Below are 21237 nucleotides of genomic sequence, written 5' to 3'. Positions count from 1 at the left end.
TAAATTAAAAACTTAATGATACATTAAAAAGGGCAACTGAAAAAATTCTTGATACTTACAGGCTATCGCTTTCCTGTGTAGGGATGTCTTGTGCAAATTCTATCATGAAAGGAACTTGAGGCTCCAGAAGTGATCCATTATTGTTGTCTTTATATGCTTGACAATCAGCAAAATTTGTGCGTTCATTTTCTTCAAAAAAACCACTGTCAAGTAGGTATGAAGGAAGCATTTTAGACAACATCTTGATCTCATGAGGAATTGTTTGTTTCCTTGTGCTAATTGATGAGTCAAAAACCCTTATCAACCTGTTTTTCAACTCAACAACAGCCAACACCCAATGGAATTGTTGATCACAGTTAATTGGGATGTAGACCTCATCTACAAGATGCCATGGTAAAGCAGCTGGTATTCCAAACCCTTTGATGATGTTAATTATTGACCTCTCATGTACAGATACAACTGAAGCGCGATCAATATGTTCTTGTGTAGTAAGACTATCATCATCATCGTCCATGTAATATCTATCATAACAGTTTTTTACATGTGACATGAACAAACAGTGGGTTGTTGTGTATCTGTATTGATCCATGCTACAAAGTTTTGATTTTTTACGAAGGTAGTAAAAAATCACATCGATGTGCTATAAACAAAATGAAAACAGAGTAAGAAATTATTTACATCTAAACAATATAAAAAAAAATATAATTATGTGAATATAGTATGATACTTTTGCAAATTAAATAGTATGATACTTATACATAATGTATCATTGCTAATTAAATAGTATGATACTTATAGATAATGTATCATGACGTTATAATATAGTTATGACTGATACATATTTCATAAATAGTTTAATATTTTACCTCATCAGACCAACACTTGTTTGGCTGTGACATGGCATAAAACCAATTCTTGTTCATTGGAAAAGCAACAACAAAGTCCATCATCGTAAATCCAAAAGAAGAAGATCTTGATCTGTATTTATCGTCCGATGGGTTCCTGCATATATGATACTTAAGTTTTCAATGTATCCACATGATACATAACACTCAATTATTTACAGTTTTTATATAACAAAGTATAATGAATTAGTTGTATATAAAATGATTACGCCTAACACTGAGAAAAAAAATGTATAAAACTTACTTATTGTTATGATTTTTTAGAAGCCCCCTCAACAACCAATTCATGTAATCCTCAATCAGTTTCGGTGAAACTTTATCTGCAATGCCACATCCTTCGAACGGGAAACGGAGTCGAGCCATATCCTTCAATTTCTCTTTTCCCTTTTCGCTTGACCCAAGAGAAGTACAATATGGAGATTGAATCCTTCTCGAAGGCATTCTATTTCTATGCGCAGGAGTGACTGCATCAGTTTTAACAGCAATCCCCGTTATTGGAATTTCAGTGGGTAATTGACTGTCGGTCAACAAGTACTGGCTGCTAGTTATATTCTTTGGATCGTAAGAATATAATGGTCTAGCATTGGTAGCATCTTTACCCAAATCTTTGATAAGCGCTTCTATTGCTGCTTGAGTTGATGGCGATATTGTTGTTGAAGTTGAAGAATCCTGTATAATATGATGTAATGATTTTTAGAATAAATTTGTGTGTAATGAAATTGTGTGTCATAAATCAAAATTGAAAAATGTACCGATGAATATGTTGTTGTTTTTTCGGGCAACACATGAGGGATGTTGTGATGAACATTGTCGTCAACGGCTTGGTCCATGATATGTTCATTTAAATCTTGGTGCGACTGATGTGCGTCACCATCCTGAATATGCAGTTTTGAAATAAAAACTGTTAATATAATTTGTGCTGATACGTAACATTGATAACAATCACATGATACATAGTATTGATTAAATATGAATGATACATGACAGAATATAAAATGAGAAAAAAAATGATCATGATACAAAGCATTGACTATATGTGCATGATACACAACATACTCATTGTATCATAAACATTACCTTTGGATCAGTGACTATTGGTTCACCCTCATTTACGGCAACACCAACACCATCCACATCGACATCCCCTGCATCGTCGACGATATGATGCTCACTATTTTTACCAGAAAAACCACCACCATCCTCAGCTACACCACCCATATCATCGAGATCAACCGGTATTTGCTGAGATGTTTGTTTGTCAGACTGATATGTGCTTGTATCAGCCTGAAAATTGATGTTCTCTTTGCTAATAGATTGCATCAGCTGGGAGTGATTTGCTTTTATCAAAATAATCAATTCCTCAAATTTCTTGTCAACCTAAAAATTGTAGATACATTTAGGATAAATAAAAGTTTGTTTAAAAATTACAAAATAATTTACTTACGTAAGTTTTCAAATATCCTTTCAACTCTTCAATATGAGGAATTATATTGTTGACATTCTGTGAATCTGCATATCCATGAACATCAGCAGCCGGGTTCTGAGAAACGTCTGGAACAGAACCATGTACATCAGCAGCCGATTTCGGTGACACTTGTGGAACAGAACCATGTACATCATCAGCATTCGAATGTTGAGGCAGACTTGACATGGAAACATGTACATCATCATCCGGTGTCGGAGACACATTTGATTGATCAGGCTGTTTCTGTTCTGACACCTTCTTTTTTTGAATAATCGATTTTTTTCTTCTTTTTGGCGGTGGTGGAGGAGATGTATCAGACACTCTAGAATATGTCCTCAATAACTGTTCTGGCGGTTTTGTGGAGAAATCATCTAAATCATCTTGCTCGTTTGGTTGTACTAATGGTATTGATGTAGAATGAGCATGTTCAACTTGAGCAATATCAAAAGCTTCAATTTCCTCTGCTGTTGGGACAATGTTTGAACATGCATTCTAAATGTATCACAAACATATAAGATAATTTAACTGTTAGATACAGTAATAATTCATAATGTATCACAAAGACATAAATAACGATATTCCATATACAAAAATAAAATTTTACCTTTTGGAAAATGGTGGACATAAGCATTTCAAACTTTGCCTTTTCAGACACAACTCTCCAATTGCATATTCTTGGGATGACATTGCGTTCTCTCATAGCTATTTCTGAATTTAAATTGGATGCACATTCGTATATCCAAACATTTAGTGCATATGGCATCCCATATAATCGGTACAACTTTTTACTAACGTCAAAATCCTGTCTAAGTGAACCAATTAGTTTGAAAAATGATAGCTGACCCCAAGGAAAATGTTGATATCTACCATCTTCAACCATTAGAAAGTCGACAATAGATATCGCTGTGTTATCAATAGAAGCTAATACAAATGTATGAATAAAGAACAGTATAGACATTTGGAGTGCATCATGATTGCTCTCCCAATTACCCATCTTAAACCTTTGAACTAGTTGATGCTTTGTAACACTATTGACTGCACCAGGGAAATACTTTTTAAAAAGCATACAATTAGTTTGTTCTGGGTATTTGAAATCATTGGTATTTCCTCTGACCTTAAGTCCTGTTAATAATGCAAAATCATCTATACCAAATTTCAGGACACACCCGTTGGAATGTCTAATATGCAACATATTAGGGTTGCTTTGTTCCAATTCTAAAAGCAATAAGCACTTAGTTATTTGGCCCTGAAAATTACATTTAGATATGTCTAAAAAGGGTCCAAAAATTGTATCCTTAAACATTTGGATAACATTATCCCCCACGTATTTTTCAAAGTCCTTTAGGAAATTGTTGTTAAAGTTGACAGCAAACCTTATGGGATGTGTTGGTATCTTTTTAATCTTGTACTTCAGTGGCTGCAATTTGAAAATAAAACCGCAAATTAAAACGATATAGAAATATAACTACTAAATAAAACAACTAATAACTTAATGATACATGGTTTCAGTTTTCAGAATTTCATACTATATGAAAAACATGTGATACATGTCTATAACATGTATCATTGAATTAAATAAAACATTATAACATGTGATACATGTCTAATACATGTATCATAAACAGCGACTAAACAACATACACAAAGAATCTATATGTATCATCAACTATATCTGATTAAGCATTTATTAAACTTAATGAATGATACATTATAACAAGTTTCAAAACATGTATGAGTAAATCAACTAAACAACTAATACCTTATTGATACATGATATCATACAGGAATTCATACTACATGCAGAACATGTGATACATAGCTACTACATGTATCATTACATTTACTAAACAATGTACACACAGATTCAACATGTATCATCAAGCACAGATTATACTTTACTACACTTATTGAATGATACATTATAATAATTTTCAAAAACCTAATGATACATATAAAATATTATGAAACACAACAAATTCACGTATCAGTTGACCATCTAAAACACTATACACCCTTTTTAAAATGTATCAGCAAGCACACTTGATTCCTTAAAAATTTTACTAATTTAAACAACACCATTTTTAAGTACCAATATACTAACCCGAGACAATGTAGGCCTAACAACAGTGTTTGCTGCTTCTTTTTTCCTTTTTGGTTGTATTTTTACAACCTTTGATGTTTCTCCATGGTCTTTGTTTGAATCCTTTTGAAGATTCATAGGATCATGCAAAGACTTTTTCCTATTTTCTTTCCAATTATCATCATCGGAATCATATATCCTTCTATTGATTGACGGATCCATTACTATGAAGTAATAGAACAATTAACAAAAACGAAAAAGAGAAGAATATATGAATTGATGATGGATTAACTATAAAAAGGGTCTGGGTTCTTACGATTCAATATTAGGAAGAAATAGTCGAATATGGATTAAGAATAAAAAGAAGAAAATAGAAAAATCTGTTGGGTTGAGAAGATTCAAATTTATGAAGGGATGAAGACGATTAAGGAAAAAAAAAGAAGCGCAACGTGACTTTGGTAAGAACGGTAGAATGCAGTGGAACCCTGCTTCTATGTTTTTTGAATTTTGAAATTCAAAATTTCAAAATTTGTTCTTTTATTTAAATTTAATTAAATTTAATAATTCAAAATTAAAAAGATGATTAAAAGGTTGAGTGTTTAAATGGAAAAAATTTAAAATTCAAAAACTGATTTAAGAGGTTGAGTGTTTTAATGGAGAAAAAATAGGCATTAAAATTGGTAAATGTGTATTATAGGAGAGAGAGTGTAATGTATCTAAAAGCTTATACTAAAATAAAAAAAATAGGGAATTATGTAATATTTAAAAAAAGTAGGGAAAATTAGAGAATATAAAAATTATAGTTGTGTATTTAAGTTATTTTTACTTCATATTATCCGTTAATATGGGTGGCCAATTCCAAATTGCTCCTTGCTTGTCTGCATTTACAATTTTCAAAACGAATAGAGGAGTCATTGTCCATTCCACAAAATCTAAGTCTTCCGTTAATCCTACTCCCTATGGCTGATCCTCGGTTTACCCAGCCAAAAAATATAAGAAATTTCTAAATTCTCGTTAATTTTCAGCAGTCAAGATTAATTTCTTCTTAGTTCTTCTAAAAAAATTGAGAAATCATGTTATCTTTTGTGCTCATATTTTGAGGAAAAACATTCTTATCAAATATAAATTTTGCACCATATTTGTAATGACGAGAATGGTATGTCCTAGTGTGCGATGTGATGTAATGTTTCAATATGTATATTTTTTTTATATTTCGTGATCAATGACACTAACCTACAATTTGCATGTTTACGAATCGAAGCTAGTAAAGTAACTCAACCAATGGTTGGGGTCGTGCCCCAAGAGAGTGGTAGTGAAAGTAATAGCTACTTAGAATCCTGTTCTAAATAGTGATAGTTTAAGACATTTTTGAGTTAAACAAAACTAAATTCAAATTGTGACACAAAAGTGTCAAATATCAAATAGGGTGTTTTTTTTTACAAGTAATAAAATTAGCAAAAACAAAGGAGAAAAAAAGTATGGGAAAGTTCTTGGGGTGTGACTGCAATATATGTTAAATAGACTAATGGGTACATGCTTTCGATAGGAAAATTTGCAAGACAATGGATACTAGGCTAAGCTTTAGGTGAAAGTAAACTCCCTCTCGAGCAACTTACCCCACATCAAATGGGTTCCTCTCGGACACCAACTCGTCTAAGCTAACCAGCCTACGCTTTACCCACATCATGACCATTCGACAGAGGGTGCTTGGATATGGGACTAGGGTTAACCCTCTTGGGCTGAACTTTATGTTGACCCACTCCTTAGGCAATCAGTCTAGTGGTCTTGATTTTGCGACCTCTCTCTCAGGCAAGCTGAAAACACACGAGTGAATTTGTATTTGCAAATACAAATCGATTAAATTAAACCACACCCACTAGGTGAAATCACCACTAAAATGCATCTAATCCTATCAGCAAGCAACACTCAACAATAATATCAACACATATTTGCTAAATCACACCCCAAGAAGGGGATTTTTAGGCACACGTCAAGCAATAATATATAGTTAAAATGATAAATGAATCAAGTGGGTATAAGAGATTAAACCTTAAAACTAGCAAAGAAAGGTTAATGCAGAAGAACCACTTCCGAAATTGGAAGAAGAAACTTCCCCAAAAACCCTCTCAAAACTTTAGAGAAAAATATACTTAAAAGTGAAACTGGAAAATTATATTGTTTACTCTTTTAATTTCTATATCTAAATAATAAAAGAGTTCAGTATTTATAGACTTCAAGATTTAGTAGTGTTGGATTCATTTCACGTCTTTAGTCGGGAATCACCGAGTGATTCAGCGATTCACTCTTTCTCTAGTTCGCGTTGTTTGTGTCTTGTCTTTATATCCATCCATGCTATAACGTTGAACGGAATAACTTTACTTCGCGGAACTATTCGGCAAAGCACCGACTACTCCTTTTCATTGCCTTTTGATTCACTTCCTTCAGGGCTTACTTGATATAACAGAAGCCGGAACTTTGTTGTACGATGTATCGCCAAATGTGCTTGGTGATGCGCACTTTGCATCTTCATCTCTTTTCTTCCGTTTTGCTTTTATTTTGCGCCTAAGTGTCCATGCTCCTTCCAGATCCTCAAGTACTTGAAACATAGAAGTTTTCATTAGATATCGAGATAAAATATACAATCGAAGACACTATTTGCATTAAAACAAGGTCTAGATGAGTCCAATTTGAGGACTCATTAACACCCTCAACTTAAAATTTTGTTTGTCCTCAAGTAAAACTCAAGTTCATCAGTTTAAACAGGATGTCTCAAATAGTGTTACACGAGACTCAATCATGAATGTACACAACAAGACTCAAACTACTCATTCATAGCTCAATTGTATACTCAAAGATTCAAGTTGAGACACACATTACCAAAGATTTTTTATCTCACAATACTTGTACTAATGCAAGTTCAAGCTTCAATAAAAGTATCGACATGCCCTCGCACAAAGAATGATTTCATTTTCGCACACGTAGATTTATCAACTTAGGATCAGGAATCTGATGCAACGCTCACACTCACAAAAAAGGAACACAATGTATGTTTTCACCCATATGTTTGTCCTTGTTTTCTAATTGACTTTCGGTTCGGTTCACTCAAGATCAAAAAGGTCTTCTAAGGCTTGTAATGAGACTGAGTGCAAAATTATGGTTATTTAGGCTTGGTGATTTTTTCCTCAATAAGATGTGGCTTTCTCAAAACATCCATTTTCTTCCTTCATCAATCCTTAGTCAAGTGCCTTTAAGTCATCATTTTATTTTTCTCCATGTATTGCTTGGAAATCCGATTTCTTTTTATGGTTTTATTCTGCAACCTTCTTTTCATTCTTTTTTTTTCTTTTTCTTCTCTGTTCTTTTTTTTATAATATGGAGGGTTTTCATTTCTTTGAAATACCATTGGTATGCGAGACTTTTCTTACACTTCTTGACTTCTCCTTTCCCTTCTTACCACACCCCAAACTTAGGCTTTTAGCTTAAGTTGGCTATTCAATTATACACATCTCAAGAGGATTATAGGTGATGGATAACAAAAAGTCTGGGTTTCATCAAGTTTTTTCAAAAGAAGAGGTAAGGCTCAAAGGGTGTTCAAGAGAGTTTCACACGTTCACAGGTAGGACACAAAATAGGTATATGTCAAAGTTGGCTTACACTCTTTGAATGTTGCCTAAGATCATCTCAAGAGGACACCTTTCTAAATCAATTAGGCTATCGGACAAATTCTAAGTTTATTCATGGAAGTTTCAAAGTAGGATCATCACACAATGCATCGACACATAAGTCAAATAAGACTACAAACTTTTTCTAGTGTGCAATGGTCATTGCCAAAGAATCAATTCGATAATTGTCTAATCACAACGAGATGCAAAGAGTTCACATATTGTCTATATAACTTCATTCGTTCTTATTGTAACCATACATTCATGTTGTTCGATTAAGAGAATTTTTAATTCATTTGTATTGATCGAAATCGAGACTTAAGTTTGTGCAAGAACAACCACTTTCAACACAAGAGGTGGCAAGGTGGCAAATTTTTCAGAAGGGTTAAAAATATTATAAAATTAGGACCCAAAAGAGAGTCAAAAGCTCAACATTTGCAAAAGAAATTTTAAAACGCAATTTGAATAGACAACCTACGTATAACAGACATATACACAAACTATGATTCATATATAGCACGAAAAGTGTGGGTCTCACCCTACGAAAATCAAAAATTATTTTCCTCAAATATAAACAACAATATCCCAGAGGTCAAATTAAAAAGAGGTAGAGATAGGGCTAGAAAATATCCTGGTTATGTGGCCTTAAGGTTAAGGTACGATAGGGACATTGGGTGCTCAGCCGAGTAATCCATGAAGCTTTTTACTGCTCTTTTTAGCTATCAATGTGTCAATATTCAACCCACGTTCTCGAATGATTTATTAGCCACCTTTTTGTATGTTTCCCTGCATCTTATCCAGTTTATTTCCAATTAGCGACAGTATATTCCATTTTGAGCGATTTGGAGCATCGCCAAATGAATTGTTACTTCGTCGAGTTCTTACAAAACTTCCCAACATATTTGGATTGTTCAAGTGGTTGTATCGTTGGGGTCGCCAGTCTTGTAGGCGATCGTCAAATCTTTTCTGCGTTCGCCGAGTTTTACAGGCTCCAAATTCTGCTGATATTTTTGAGTCAGACAGAGGAATAGAGTTGATTATTGGTCTCTTTAGCAACTCGCTAACCAGGTTTATTGCTTGCCATTTTGAACCTTTTTAGCATTTTCCACACTTCAATCTGCAAAACTAACATACTATTATTTTACCAATACGCAAATTTAATATAAAATGGGGTTTTGGGTTGCCTCCCAAACAACGCCTGAGTTAACATCGTGGCACGACACAAATCAATATTTACTCTTCATCCTCGGAGTCACCCATGGTGTAGTTGGGTGAATCCTAGGTGAATGGTGGGTATATATTGACCTGTCATTAAGTGGTTAATTTGTACATCTTGTAGCTGAATTGTCATGGAATTTGCGGTGGTTGTCTCATTAAGCATCTCGATGTTGTCTTTCATGTCAGTCAACTTCTTATCTTTCTCTTCAAGTTTCTTTTGAATGAATAAAAGGGAATCGTTACTCGATCCAGTCCCTTTCTCTTCTCGTTGGGTGCATTCTCGAAGGAAGAAATTTTTGTCCTTTTCTCTTGCTTGTTCTTCCAACCCCTCTACTCATTGGACATCACTTCTACATGTGTCACTAGTTTATCCCATTCGTATTTCTTTTGAGCCTTTTCGGTTGTTTCTACCATATTGTCAAGTAGGGTTGCAACAACTTTGTAGGGTTGACTCATCATTCCGCCTTCTAAAAGGTGTTCAGCTATTCTTCTATTCTCGGGTTCTAGATCTCTCTAGAAACAATACATGAGTGTTTTATTTGTAATTCCATAGGATGGGCATGTTTGCAAGATTTCTTTGAACCTCATCCATAATTCTGTAATTATCTCTTCCCCTCTTATTTAAACTCAGTAGATTATCCCTGATATTTAATGACTTCAGCAGAGAGTTATCTGTGTGATATCCATAATAGTCATCCATTTTCGTTTCCCTGTTGTAAAAAGAAAATGATCAAAGCAAAACTAAAATTAAGGTTAGTAGACCTACACTACAAAAAACTAAAATTATAAGTAACTACATCTTCACATGACACCATTCCTCGGCAGCGGCGCAATTTTGATACGTCAATATATGTATATTTTTATATTTTGTGATCAACGACACTAACCTATAGTTTGAGTGTCTACGAATCAAAAATATTAAAGTAACTCAACCAGGAGTTGGAGTCGTGTCCCAAGAGAGTGGCTAGTGAAAGTAGTAGCTACTTAGAATCCCGTTCTAAATAGTGATAGTTTAAGACATTTTTGAGATAAACAAAATTAAATTCACATTGTGACACCAAAGTGTAAAATATCAAATAGGGTGTTTTTTTACAAGTAGTAAAATTAGCAAAAACAAAGGAGAAAAAAAGTATGGAAAAAGTTCTTAGGGTGTGACCACAATATATGTTAACATAGACTAAACGGTACATGATTTCGATAGGAAAATTTGCAAGACAATGGTGACTAGGCTAAGCTTTAGGTGAAAGTAAAGTTCCTCTCGGGCAACTTACCCCACATCAAATAGGTTCTTCTCGAACACCCACTTGTTTAAGCTAACTAGCCTACTCTTTACCCACACCGTGACCATTCCATAAATGGTGCTTGGATATGGGACTAGGGTTAACCCGCTTGGGTTGAACCTCATGTCGAACCATTCCTTAGGTCATCAGTCTAGTAGTCTTAGTTTTGCGACCTCCCTCTCGGGCAAACCAAAAATACATGGGTGGATTTATATTTGTAACTAAACTCATTAAATTAAACCATAACCACTAGGTGAATCACCATTAAAATGCATCTAATCCTACTAGCAAGCAAGACCCAATAATAATATCAACACAAATTTGTCAAATGACACCCCAAGAATTGGGGGGGGGGGGGGAGAATTAAGTAGGTATAAAAGATAAAACCTAAAAAGTAGCAAAGAAAGGTAAATAGAGAAGACCCGTTTTCAAAATTGGAAGAATAACTTCTTTCTTTAAGTTTCCCCAAAAACTCTCTCCAAACTTGAGTGTAAACTATAGGGAAAATGCACAAGTACCCCCTCAACCTATGTCCGAAATCCCAAAGACACACTTATACTATACTAAGATCCTATTATCCCCTGAACTTATTTTATAAGTAATTTTTTATCCCTTTTTAGCCTACGTGTCACTAGTTTGAAAAAAAAAGTCAATCATCGTTGGACCCACAAGATAGTGCCACGTAGGTCGAAAAGGGGTAAAAAAATATTAATAAAATAAGTTCAGGGGGGTAATAGGACCTTACTATAGTATAAGTGTGTCTCTGAGATTTAAGGCATAGGTTGAGGGGGTACTTAGGCATTATCCCTAAAATATACTCAAAACTAAACTACAAAATTATATTGTTTACTCTCTTAATTTCTATATCTAAATAATAAAAGAGTTCAGTATTGATAGACTTCAGATTTAGTGCTGGTAGATCCATTCGGCGTCTTTAGTCTTGAATTGACTAGTGATTCGGTGATTCGTCGTCATTTGCCTTGCCTTTATATCCATGCATGTTGTAACATTGGGCATAATAACTCTGCTTCGCGAAACTATCTAGCGAAGTGCCGACTGCTCTTTTTCATCGCCTTTTGATCCACTTCCTTTACGGCTTACTTGCAGTAACAGAAGGCAAAACTCTAATGTACAGCGTACCGCTACCGCCAAGTGTTCTTGGCAATGCGCACTTTGCATCTTCAGCTCTTTTCTTCGATTTTGTCTAAGTGTTCATGCTCCTACCAACTCCTCAGATACCTGAAACTTAAAAGTTCTCATCAAATATCGAGATAAAATACACAATTGAAGACACCGTTTGCATTAAAACAAGGCCTTAGATGAGTCCAATTTGTGGGCTCATGATGATGCAAACATAAAGACTTACTTTCGATGCAAATTTAGTGGTCAGAGCAAAAAATTCTTTTGTCTTCTATCATTTTTACAAGTTTCTAGTATTTATTAAAATTTAGTTCCATGAGATGGGTGAGTCTGGAGTATTATTTCATTATGAAAAAGTGTCACAAATTAAATCCTAGAAAGAATCCAATCCGCAGAACTTAAAGAAGCTCAACTCTTCTCAACAATTGCGGCAAAAATGGACAATTCCAAAAAGTGAAAGATTGCCCACATCCAGAGGTAAATCAACTCCCAAGAAACTGAAATAATCAATTGAATAGGTTTGAAGAAACCCATAAATTGAAAGCAGCAAAGAGCGTTCTTTATAACTCAACTCATAGGGTTCATGCAAAATTATGGACATGAACAACTTAACTCGGGATCTTAATGGAAACTCGGTATTTAGAACTCAATGATACTTCTCATCTTAAAAATATTCAATATATAGGGTTCATGGTGAAACATAGACAAGAACGAATCAACTCAAGAATTTTAATGCATAACATATAGCAATTCAATAATTAGGAATAGAATTTCAAAAAGAAACACGAACTCAAGAACTCACAATCAACATATCTCAAGAAATACTCAAATCTAGGATAGATTTCTTGTTTACTGATTTGAATGTAGGTGTAGGGCGTGACGAAGACGAACTCGTCCAACACTATGATATCCTTACATTCCCAAATGAACAAGGTTCTTGAAGATTCTTGAAGAAGAACTTGATTAGACGCCTTGAAACCCTATCATGAAGGAGAAAAATCAAGAAAATCTTTCTTGAGATTTCTTAAATTAGTTTTTTGAAACTCTATGGTCATGAATTATGATTTTCATGAGCGATTTATAATTTTATGAAAAAATTTTAGTTGGAAAAAATTGAATTATTGGAGAAAGACTTACATCAAAGAAGAATCTTGAAAAAGATTGAAAGAGTCTTGAATGGAGTCTTCTACTTTAATTTTTCCGTAGGTTTTTGCCTTAAGATTTTGAGAGGGAAGAGAATGATGAATTAAGAGATAAAAATCTGACTGTTTTGGATCTCTTATTAGTCAAGAAATTTGTTTAGAATTTTCTTAGACGTAAAAAGACAAAAATGATCCTTTTAATGTTTTCCTGTCGGTTAATTCATCACTTCACTATATCAGGTAACTAAAATGGTCATAACTTTTTACTCAAAATTTGAATTGTTGCAAAATTGATGGTGTTTGAAAGAAGATTCAAATACCTTTAAATGGTTATGATACATGTAACTCTTTATATTCTAAGAGATATGGTCATTTGAAGTTTACTGAAAAAGAATCTTACATCAAAACTTAATAGGTAAAGAAACTTTCAACTCAACTTTGTGCTTGGAATTTCTAGTGACCTTAATTGATGTCCAAAATCATTCCCACACTAAATAATTTACCTTTGCGCATATGATTAATTTAGAAATGACCTGATACGACCTTACATGTAAAAGAAGAATAGTATGGATCTAACTTAGAAACTTTTGGGGTGTTACAGATTCCAACAAAAGCACTTTATATATATTTACTATCGAATACAAGTTACTACTAAAATATGAATTACAAAGTAATAATACATTAACTAAGAAGAGATTAACATAGAAGAAGGTAACTAGAAGTTGATGAGATACAAGAATAGAGAAAGAGGATGAGAGATAACTGACAACTAAGTTCCGATATAATTTGCAAAAACCGTTCTTTCTAATCCCTAGACCTTTTTAACAATGAAAAACTGAGCTTCAGTCCCAAATAAAACCAACCAATATTTTACTCAGCCCAATGATATCAACTGGATCGGCCTTATTTACCACATCTAGCACATATACCCTTAAAAAGCTATCTTGGTTCACAACAGATACTCTATCAAACAATGCAACGTAACATATGCAAACACTCGAATCAAATGTTTAAGATCAAATAATACGACGAGAAAGTTTTACATTTTTGTCTTAGTGGTGAAGAATAAAGTTCTTCTTTAAGAACATATTAGCGACAAAAATATTTTAATAGTAATATAATTTGAGGTGATATTTTAAAAGTAAAAAATAAAAAATTAACCAAATCATACTGATAGCAAAGAAAAATCAATAGAACTGAGATAGTTTTTCTATAAAAAGCTAATTTTTGTTATACATCATAAAATCCAAAAAATATATATATTTTAAGAAAAAAGACTAAACCATTGACACACCTAATGTTTATTCATTTATGACCGGCCTCCGGCGTTAAAAGTGATTGATCATGATGGCAGTACAGTAGTTGCTAGACTAGCATCTTAGTTGATTTAGATCTGAATGAATCAGACATATATGACTGATACAAATAAATGGTTGTGCAACTATACAAAAAATGCACTAAATATGAATTGAGATCTAAACAACAATATATAAGGAAAGAATTTTTGACCAAAATAAGCTATTTTAAAAATCAATTTACATAATTAATACGTTTTAAATTTTTTTTACAAAAATAGTATAAACGTACTTTATGGTAACGTTTTAGGCTTTATTTGATTTAAAAAAAAATTAACGCCGTTAACTTAATAATCGTTACTGACAGTAACGATTTTATGCTAAAACGTGACTTGATCCATCCCTTTCTTTAAACGACGTCACTTTGTTACTGAAAGGCTAAATCTGCTAATTCCTAATTTCCTAAGATATCAAAGGCAAAACCCTTTCACCCTTTCACTGTTAAAAAAAAATTGGAGCCGCCATTGTCACTTTCTAAGCTTTGCATATGTAAAAATTGGCTATCCGGAAGATATCTGAAAGAAATTTTACTTTATCAAGTAATCTAGTTGTTGTTAGAGATGGAGCACATCTGATCTCAAACTTCGCACAAGCATCTATAAGATATTTGTTGGTTTCATCACTTGAGAGATCCTTGGGTATATTCAAGTTTGCAATCTTCTCCACTTCCTCTACCATATCAATCCGTCTGCAGAAGCAACTCAGCAACACATAAGTATCTTAGTGCCTTGTAAACTAAACCAAAACATGACAAAGCAGAAAAGATCCCAAACCTGAAGGGAGGAGTGAAGTCAATTTCAATTGGGTCACTCTCCAACCCTTTCGCATGATACTTGATTATATAGCCACCTGTAAGTTCCTTCACCATCCCTGTTCATGTATGTTCAGTAATATAAAATTAGTTTCATTTTCGATCGATAATTTGTGGTCGAAGAGGAGGTGTGAAAGAACAAAAACACAGGAAGACAATGAATGGATTAAAATTTCATTTCGTGGATAAACGGTAGCGGTAGTTTTCCAAATCAATTTTGGGGATTTCTTGTTATATCGAGTTTCACTATAAATTGTGGCTATCAATCTTCTGGAAAGCTTGGAATCAAGTTAATTTCCTGTATTAGAGCCTTGAGGTATGTTTTTTTTTCCTTACAAACTAGTAGATGGAATGCTTGAATTTTAGAATTTCTATCTTCTCGTATTTATATCGTTTTGGTTATATAGAATAATCACTCAAGTAATTCTAATCTGCATGTTCTGTTTTTATTTTGAATTCATGCATATTGTTGATGCAAAGAGAAACAATTTGGTGACAGTACATTACTTTGATTTGGTTGTTATATTTTGGACTAACAATTATATTAAATTTACTTTAATATGGATTTTTCAGTTTAATAGATACGTATATGACTGGTTATAGTGCATATCGATTGGATCCCGGTCCACTTGAACCATCGGTACTAACTCAACAACTTACCCATAGGTCACGGGATATATGGAATGGAAGTGTTAATATGATTTTAAATACGAGGAGGTGTGATGGAAAATTTTGGGACCTCGTAAAGAAATATCCCATTCATCCACGAGTCTTAGAAATGATTGAGTTATCAGGACTATATGGTGTTTATAGATCAAATCGACCTTCTATTGATCGTAGCTTGATCACTTCACTAGTAGAGAGATGGCGTCCCGAGACTCAATACATTTCACTTTAGAACGGGTGAGGCGACAATCACCTCGCAAGATGTAGAAGTTTTGTATGGCTTACCTGTGAATGGTGATCCAGTACTTGGTGATGAGTCGATAAGGACCATAGGGGATTGGCAAAATATTTGTCAAAGATTGTTAGGTTTTATTCCACGTCCTCAAGACTTCAACCGTAGTAGCCTCAAGGTAACTGCACTTAATGCGCATATGCTCGAGCAACTACAGTTACCTAACTTGACAACACAAGAAATGATCGATCAAATGGCTAGATGTTACATGTTTTGGATGATTGCTGGTATGATGATGGCAGATACATCCGGCAACTATCTAAAGCTTATGTACCTTTCTATGCTCGAGGATCTCAATGTAGTTAGCTCTTATAGTTGGGGTAGTGCGACCTTAGCGTGCTTGTATCGCTTTCTCTGTAAGGCCTCACAGAGTAACCAAAATGAGATAGCTGGCTTTCTACCACTGCTTCAGGTATACTTAATAATTACATCAATTCTTTATAAATATTTCTTCTAGTTTATAATATCATAATTATATATTTATTATTATGTTTAGATTTGGGCATGGGAGAGAGTAACCGTCCTCAGACCTCAGGTTATAGCACAAAGGGACATCGAAAATAATTTTCTTGCTTGTTTACCTAGGGGTCCACGTGCTACTAGATGGTTTGCACATTTTAGTTGGACTGATACCACTAAGCATGTGTTGAAAGTTTTTAGGGATGCACTTGATTCCATGACAGAGGATCAGGTATGATGTTATACTATTTTTCTTTAAAAAAATTATGTGTATATTGTAGTTGAAACTCATGTATTTTTCTTTATGTAGTTTATTTGGGAACCATATTCTGATGACTTAATTGAGAGTCTTCCTGATTATTGTCGAATTGGACGAGACATATGGCGTGTAAGAGCTCCAATTTTTTGTTGGGATATCGTTGAGGTTCACTTGCCTGATCGAGTTATGAGACAATTTGGATTAAAACAAACGATACCAACTCCATTTCTATTTGACGCCACACATTTTCACCATGATCGTAGGGGCAGATGAAATACAAATTGGAAGTTGGAGCATGCACAATGGTTGCCTCTTTGGAACCAACGACTTCAATATGTTTGTGATGCTCTGGTCAATCGTGAACCACTTCGATATGACGACCCTTACTTTATTTGGTTTAGACGCATTACTCGTCTTGTTATTGGTAATCCTACTCAGCGTCCTCAACAACAAGAAGGTTATGTGCCCAATTCAACGGCATATGAAACAATGGTATGTATTAGATTTAGTGTGTTTGTGATTTATCTTTTGAGTATAATATTGCTTCTTCTCGAAAAATGTTACTTAGAAAATTGTTACCTATGTTTCTTCTTAAAAAATATAAAATAAGTGCTTTAGTTTGATCTTTGTTTGAGCATCTGTTAGAAAAAAGAATGGAAAATGTTTGTAAGAAAAAAAGTTGATCTTTGTGTAGGTGCGTCATATTCATTCCATGGTTGATAGAGCAAAAGCCCTTGGTGATCAGCCATCAACGGAGGATTTATACATATTTCGTGCAATGGTCCGAAATGAAGGAGAAAAGTGCTTGACATATGTGCACGAGGCTGCTAGGATTAATGTACAAGCCGATTATAGAAGAGATGAGGTACATGATGATCATTTACATCATCCGGTTCATAGGCGAGGAAAAGGTGGTGTTGCCGGTAGGAGGACTCGTGCTGTTGAGAAAGGACGAGCACCTATTGAAATGGATGAATCAGTCTCCGAAGATGATCACACAACTTGTGATTTTGGTTCCATTTCAAGGGGCCAAACTCAAGAATTCACTCCCGGGGCATCAGGTATGACATATCAACCAACAAATACTGATATTGTTCCATACACGGCATCACAAATATTAAGGAATTCTAGTCTTTTGTCACTTGAGAATGTATTTGGTGGTTCTCGACCTCAACATTTTGAGAATGCCCCCAACTTTAATTCATCACCTGGGCTGCCAATGTCCATTAAGACCCCTGGTGTTGTTAATCATTTAGAGGACTCCAACGATGAAGTGGAGAATGCAAACGAATGTGGTGAACCATCAGTGAAGGAGAAGCGTGGGATTTTTCCTAAGCGTTGTGGGACTGGTACTATTAACATCTTTATTTTATTTTTTTGACATAAATGCTCCTCTGTTTAGTCGATCAACTGAAAATTATTCTTATTTGTCAGGGAGTCACTATCTTTACCAGCATGGCAAAAAAAATAAGCAACGACAAACAAAGAACTGTAATTGAGAGGTTTCAGGTATCCAAATTTGGTACTCCTTCTTCTTCTTTGTCTAGTCTTAGGTAAAATTGGGTATGATATTTTCTGTGTTGGAACAGAACAAGTTTGATTATTGTTTGATTCTAATATTAGCTACTAATTCTTCCCCCGACCCACTTGTGAGGATCAAACTGAGTATATTATTGTTTGCTTCTAATATTAGCTACTAATTCTTCCTTTTTCGGGGTAATCAAGCTATTCAGAATTGACACTTAGGCAGATGTAGTTCAGTAAATCTTACATTTCAGTTCAACATAACCATATGATGGGCAGATAGTAACGTTAGAATCATATTTAATTATTGCATTACTAGTGACTCGAAATAAATCAAGTTTCCAGACATGTGCAGTAATTGGCTAAGTGACCAGATTAAAAATTAATTATGGCAGTGATCTCGAGCAATAAATGTATCCCAAAGATCTACCTGGGATGCAAGTCCTTTAGCAGCAAGCTCCTGCGTAGTTGTCTGCACAACACCCTGTTGCTTTGGTCCGCATGGTATCCAGGTACCATTAGAAGTCTGAGTAAAGAATACAGCATCTTGTGTCTTACGTACGGGTTCAAATAGCACATCCTTAACCTATCCAAGAAGAGAAAGTATATAAATATATTAGGAGAATAAAGAGGAACTGCCCCCTTTTTTCTTTCAGTGTTAGAAAATTCAAGTGGATTGGTGTAGGAGTTGTTCTAGCAAATTTTTGCTTTTTGTGTGCTAGCAAATATAAGTTTTAGAACCATTGTACTTCATGCTTTTTTTCATATACAGTCCTTGCTAGCTGTTCAATAGATCCTTAATGAACCATCCATACTGCTGCTGTACTCGACGTGCTAGCTTGTGCCACTGAGTTTGTGCTTTCAGTATAGATTGAGATTCTTGGTGAATATAACTCATCAAAGTTTTCTTAATCATTTTTTCTTAGGTTGATGCAGCTTGTTGATATTCTGGATAACCCTTGGTGAATAGTAGAGATTTTTTGTGAAGAATGAAGCTACTAGTCATTATTTTGTAAAGCAACATGTTCTATGAATACATGAATGTTTCAATTATTTTCTATTTAGTTTGTGTTTTTCAAGTATTCCTTAATGTAACTTCAAGTTTGTGAAGCAGTAGCCATTGTGAAGCAGTAGCCATTGTGGCTTTTATACATCAAAGTTTACATATTATTTATCCCATTTGAAGATCCTGTTGCTTCTTGTTATTCTTTTCCACTTCAGAAAGTGTGGTTAAAAGATAATGCCTGAAATATTAATATAGCATCTCTTATTGAGCAACTATCTCAGGTACCACAATGCTTTAATGGGTCGTTTGGATTAGAAGCAAGTTATAGGGGAATTAGAAATGCATGGATGGCAATGTAGAGATTGTAATGTAGGGATTGAAATGCAAGGTTAAGGTTATAATACAAGAGCTGTAGTGGAAGGATTATTTACTCAATGGATGTTAGATTTGTTATACTAAAGTGCATATTAAAAAATATTTTTTAAATTCTTTTGACAAAATAAATATTGGATAACACGTGAAGGGTTATTTTTGTCATCTCGTAATTTTACTCCATATTATACTATCCCCGCATTCTTATCTTGCATAAAATAATATATCGATACCCGCAAAAATTGTACTATAAATATCCTAAATTTTATGTGGAAAGAAAGAATGAAACAAAACATTATACTAACACTAAGTATAAGTGGAGATCACAATTAATAATTTTCCTTTATTAGCAATCTAGAAAAATGCACATTACATTAGATAACATAAAGAAAATTAACACCATTAGACATTGACCCACAATTATTCACTTAAATTTAATTACGATTGGGACATTGACGCCTATCATGTCCTGTCTGTCTGCATAATCCACAAGCTCGCTCATACACTGTAGAACTACGATCCATTTCATTATGTATTCTAGTTGTCCTTGGCCGATTAGGACGACGATAGAATTCATTACTTGTCATTGTAAAACTTGGAGATGGCCAATATGACTCATGACCAATTGGTGAGAATGACCCAGAATATGTTGCAACATAATTCTCTATTGTGAAATGCTCGCTAACAAAATTTCTAGCTAGCCCTCCCATTCTATCAGTTACCTTCATGACATGTGAACACGGGAAGTGCAGATTAACCCATTTTCCACAATCACATTTTCTTTCATTTAGTGAAACACAATGAGGATTACCACCAGTACCATCAACTTGTATAGATCTAACCTCGTATACTCCTGTGGGTATATTCCAATCAAAAACAAAGTGCCTCTTTGAACTTTCATAATTCTTCTCCCACTTTATTTTGAACCTCCCGGTCCATAATTCATTTTGCTCTGCAAGTTGGTGTGCTATTTGAGACCTACGGGTATACCGTTCAATAGTTTACTCCAATGAAAGTCTAATCATAGCAGTGACAGGCAAACCTCGTGCTTTTTTCAACACTCCATTGAATGACTCTGAAAGATTTGTTGTCAACACTCCCCATCTTTTTCCATCATCATGGCTAACAGTCCATTTATCCAAGGGAATTTCCATGAGGTATGCATATGCTTCGATATTTTCTTCTTTAATTTGCCACATCATGGACTCAAACTTCCTTACTTGATGGGCTGAAGCAGCCCTCCACATCAATCTGCTAAGGTCCTTGTTTGGAAATTTAGATTGAAAGTCTCTCTTAAGATGTCTTATGCAAAATCGATGGAAGACTCGAGGCTCTTGAAATCGCCGCAACTCCTGCAAACTAGTCAAGATTCCTTTTGCCCTATCAGATATAACACATACATTTTGTCTACTTTTTATCACATGTGCACTCAAATTTCTAAAAAACCATTTCCATGCCTCTTTTGATTCTTTGTCTACAATAGCAAACGCTAAAGGGAGAATGTTATCATTTCCATCAATTCCAACAGCAATTAATAATTTGATCTCATATTTTCCATAAATATGAGTTCCATCTACTGAAATAACTGGGCTACATGTTTG

At 34.3% G+C, this 21237-nt stretch overlaps 3 protein-coding genes and 1 long non-coding RNA gene across 4 annotated transcripts; 2 read left to right on the top strand and 2 right to left on the bottom strand.

Annotated features, from left to right (window-relative positions):
- Nucleotides 1-593: 593 nt before the first annotated feature.
- On the bottom strand, nucleotides 594-1610 carry LOC138349047 (uncharacterized). Its single transcript, XR_011221577.1, has 3 exons — nucleotides 1150-1610; nucleotides 867-1002; nucleotides 594-640 (listed from the first exon to the last, which is right to left on the bottom strand). It is a non-coding gene; the product is annotated as an uncharacterized lncRNA (long non-coding RNA).
- A 351-nt stretch (nucleotides 1611-1961) lies between these two features.
- Nucleotides 1962-7068, bottom strand: LOC138349362 (uncharacterized). The gene is made up of 5 exons (XM_069299686.1): nucleotides 6903-7068; nucleotides 4472-4674; nucleotides 2975-3787; nucleotides 2350-2862; nucleotides 1962-2282 (listed from the first exon to the last, which is right to left on the bottom strand). Exons 1-5 carry the CDS (start codon nucleotides 7066-7068, stop codon nucleotides 1962-1964), a joined length of 2016 nt encoding a protein of 671 aa, XP_069155787.1.
- An 8558-nt stretch (nucleotides 7069-15626) lies between these two features.
- On the top strand, nucleotides 15627-19383 carry LOC104647947 (uncharacterized). The gene is made up of 6 exons (XM_069299179.1): nucleotides 15627-16428; nucleotides 16513-16707; nucleotides 16786-17226; nucleotides 17429-18083; nucleotides 18169-18243; nucleotides 19185-19383. Exons 3-5 carry the CDS (start codon nucleotides 17224-17226, stop codon nucleotides 18231-18233), a joined length of 723 nt encoding a protein of 240 aa, XP_069155280.1. The 5' UTR covers nucleotides 15627-16428; nucleotides 16513-16707; nucleotides 16786-17223; the 3' UTR covers nucleotides 18234-18243; nucleotides 19185-19383.
- Nucleotides 16156-17007, top strand: LOC138349361 (serine/threonine-protein phosphatase 7 long form homolog). The gene is made up of 3 exons (XM_069299685.1): nucleotides 16156-16428; nucleotides 16513-16707; nucleotides 16786-17007. The coding sequence occupies exons 1-3, from the start codon at nucleotides 16156-16158 to the stop codon at nucleotides 17005-17007; spliced, it is 690 nt and encodes a 229-aa protein (XP_069155786.1).
- Nucleotides 19384-21237: the final 1854 nt, after the last annotated feature.

This window comes from Solanum lycopersicum, chromosome 6 (genome assembly GCF_036512215.1).
Source record: "Solanum lycopersicum chromosome 6, SLM_r2.1".
NCBI classification, from domain to species: Eukaryota; Viridiplantae; Streptophyta; class Magnoliopsida; order Solanales; family Solanaceae; genus Solanum; species Solanum lycopersicum.
This window is presented reverse-complemented; position numbering and strand designations above follow the sequence as displayed.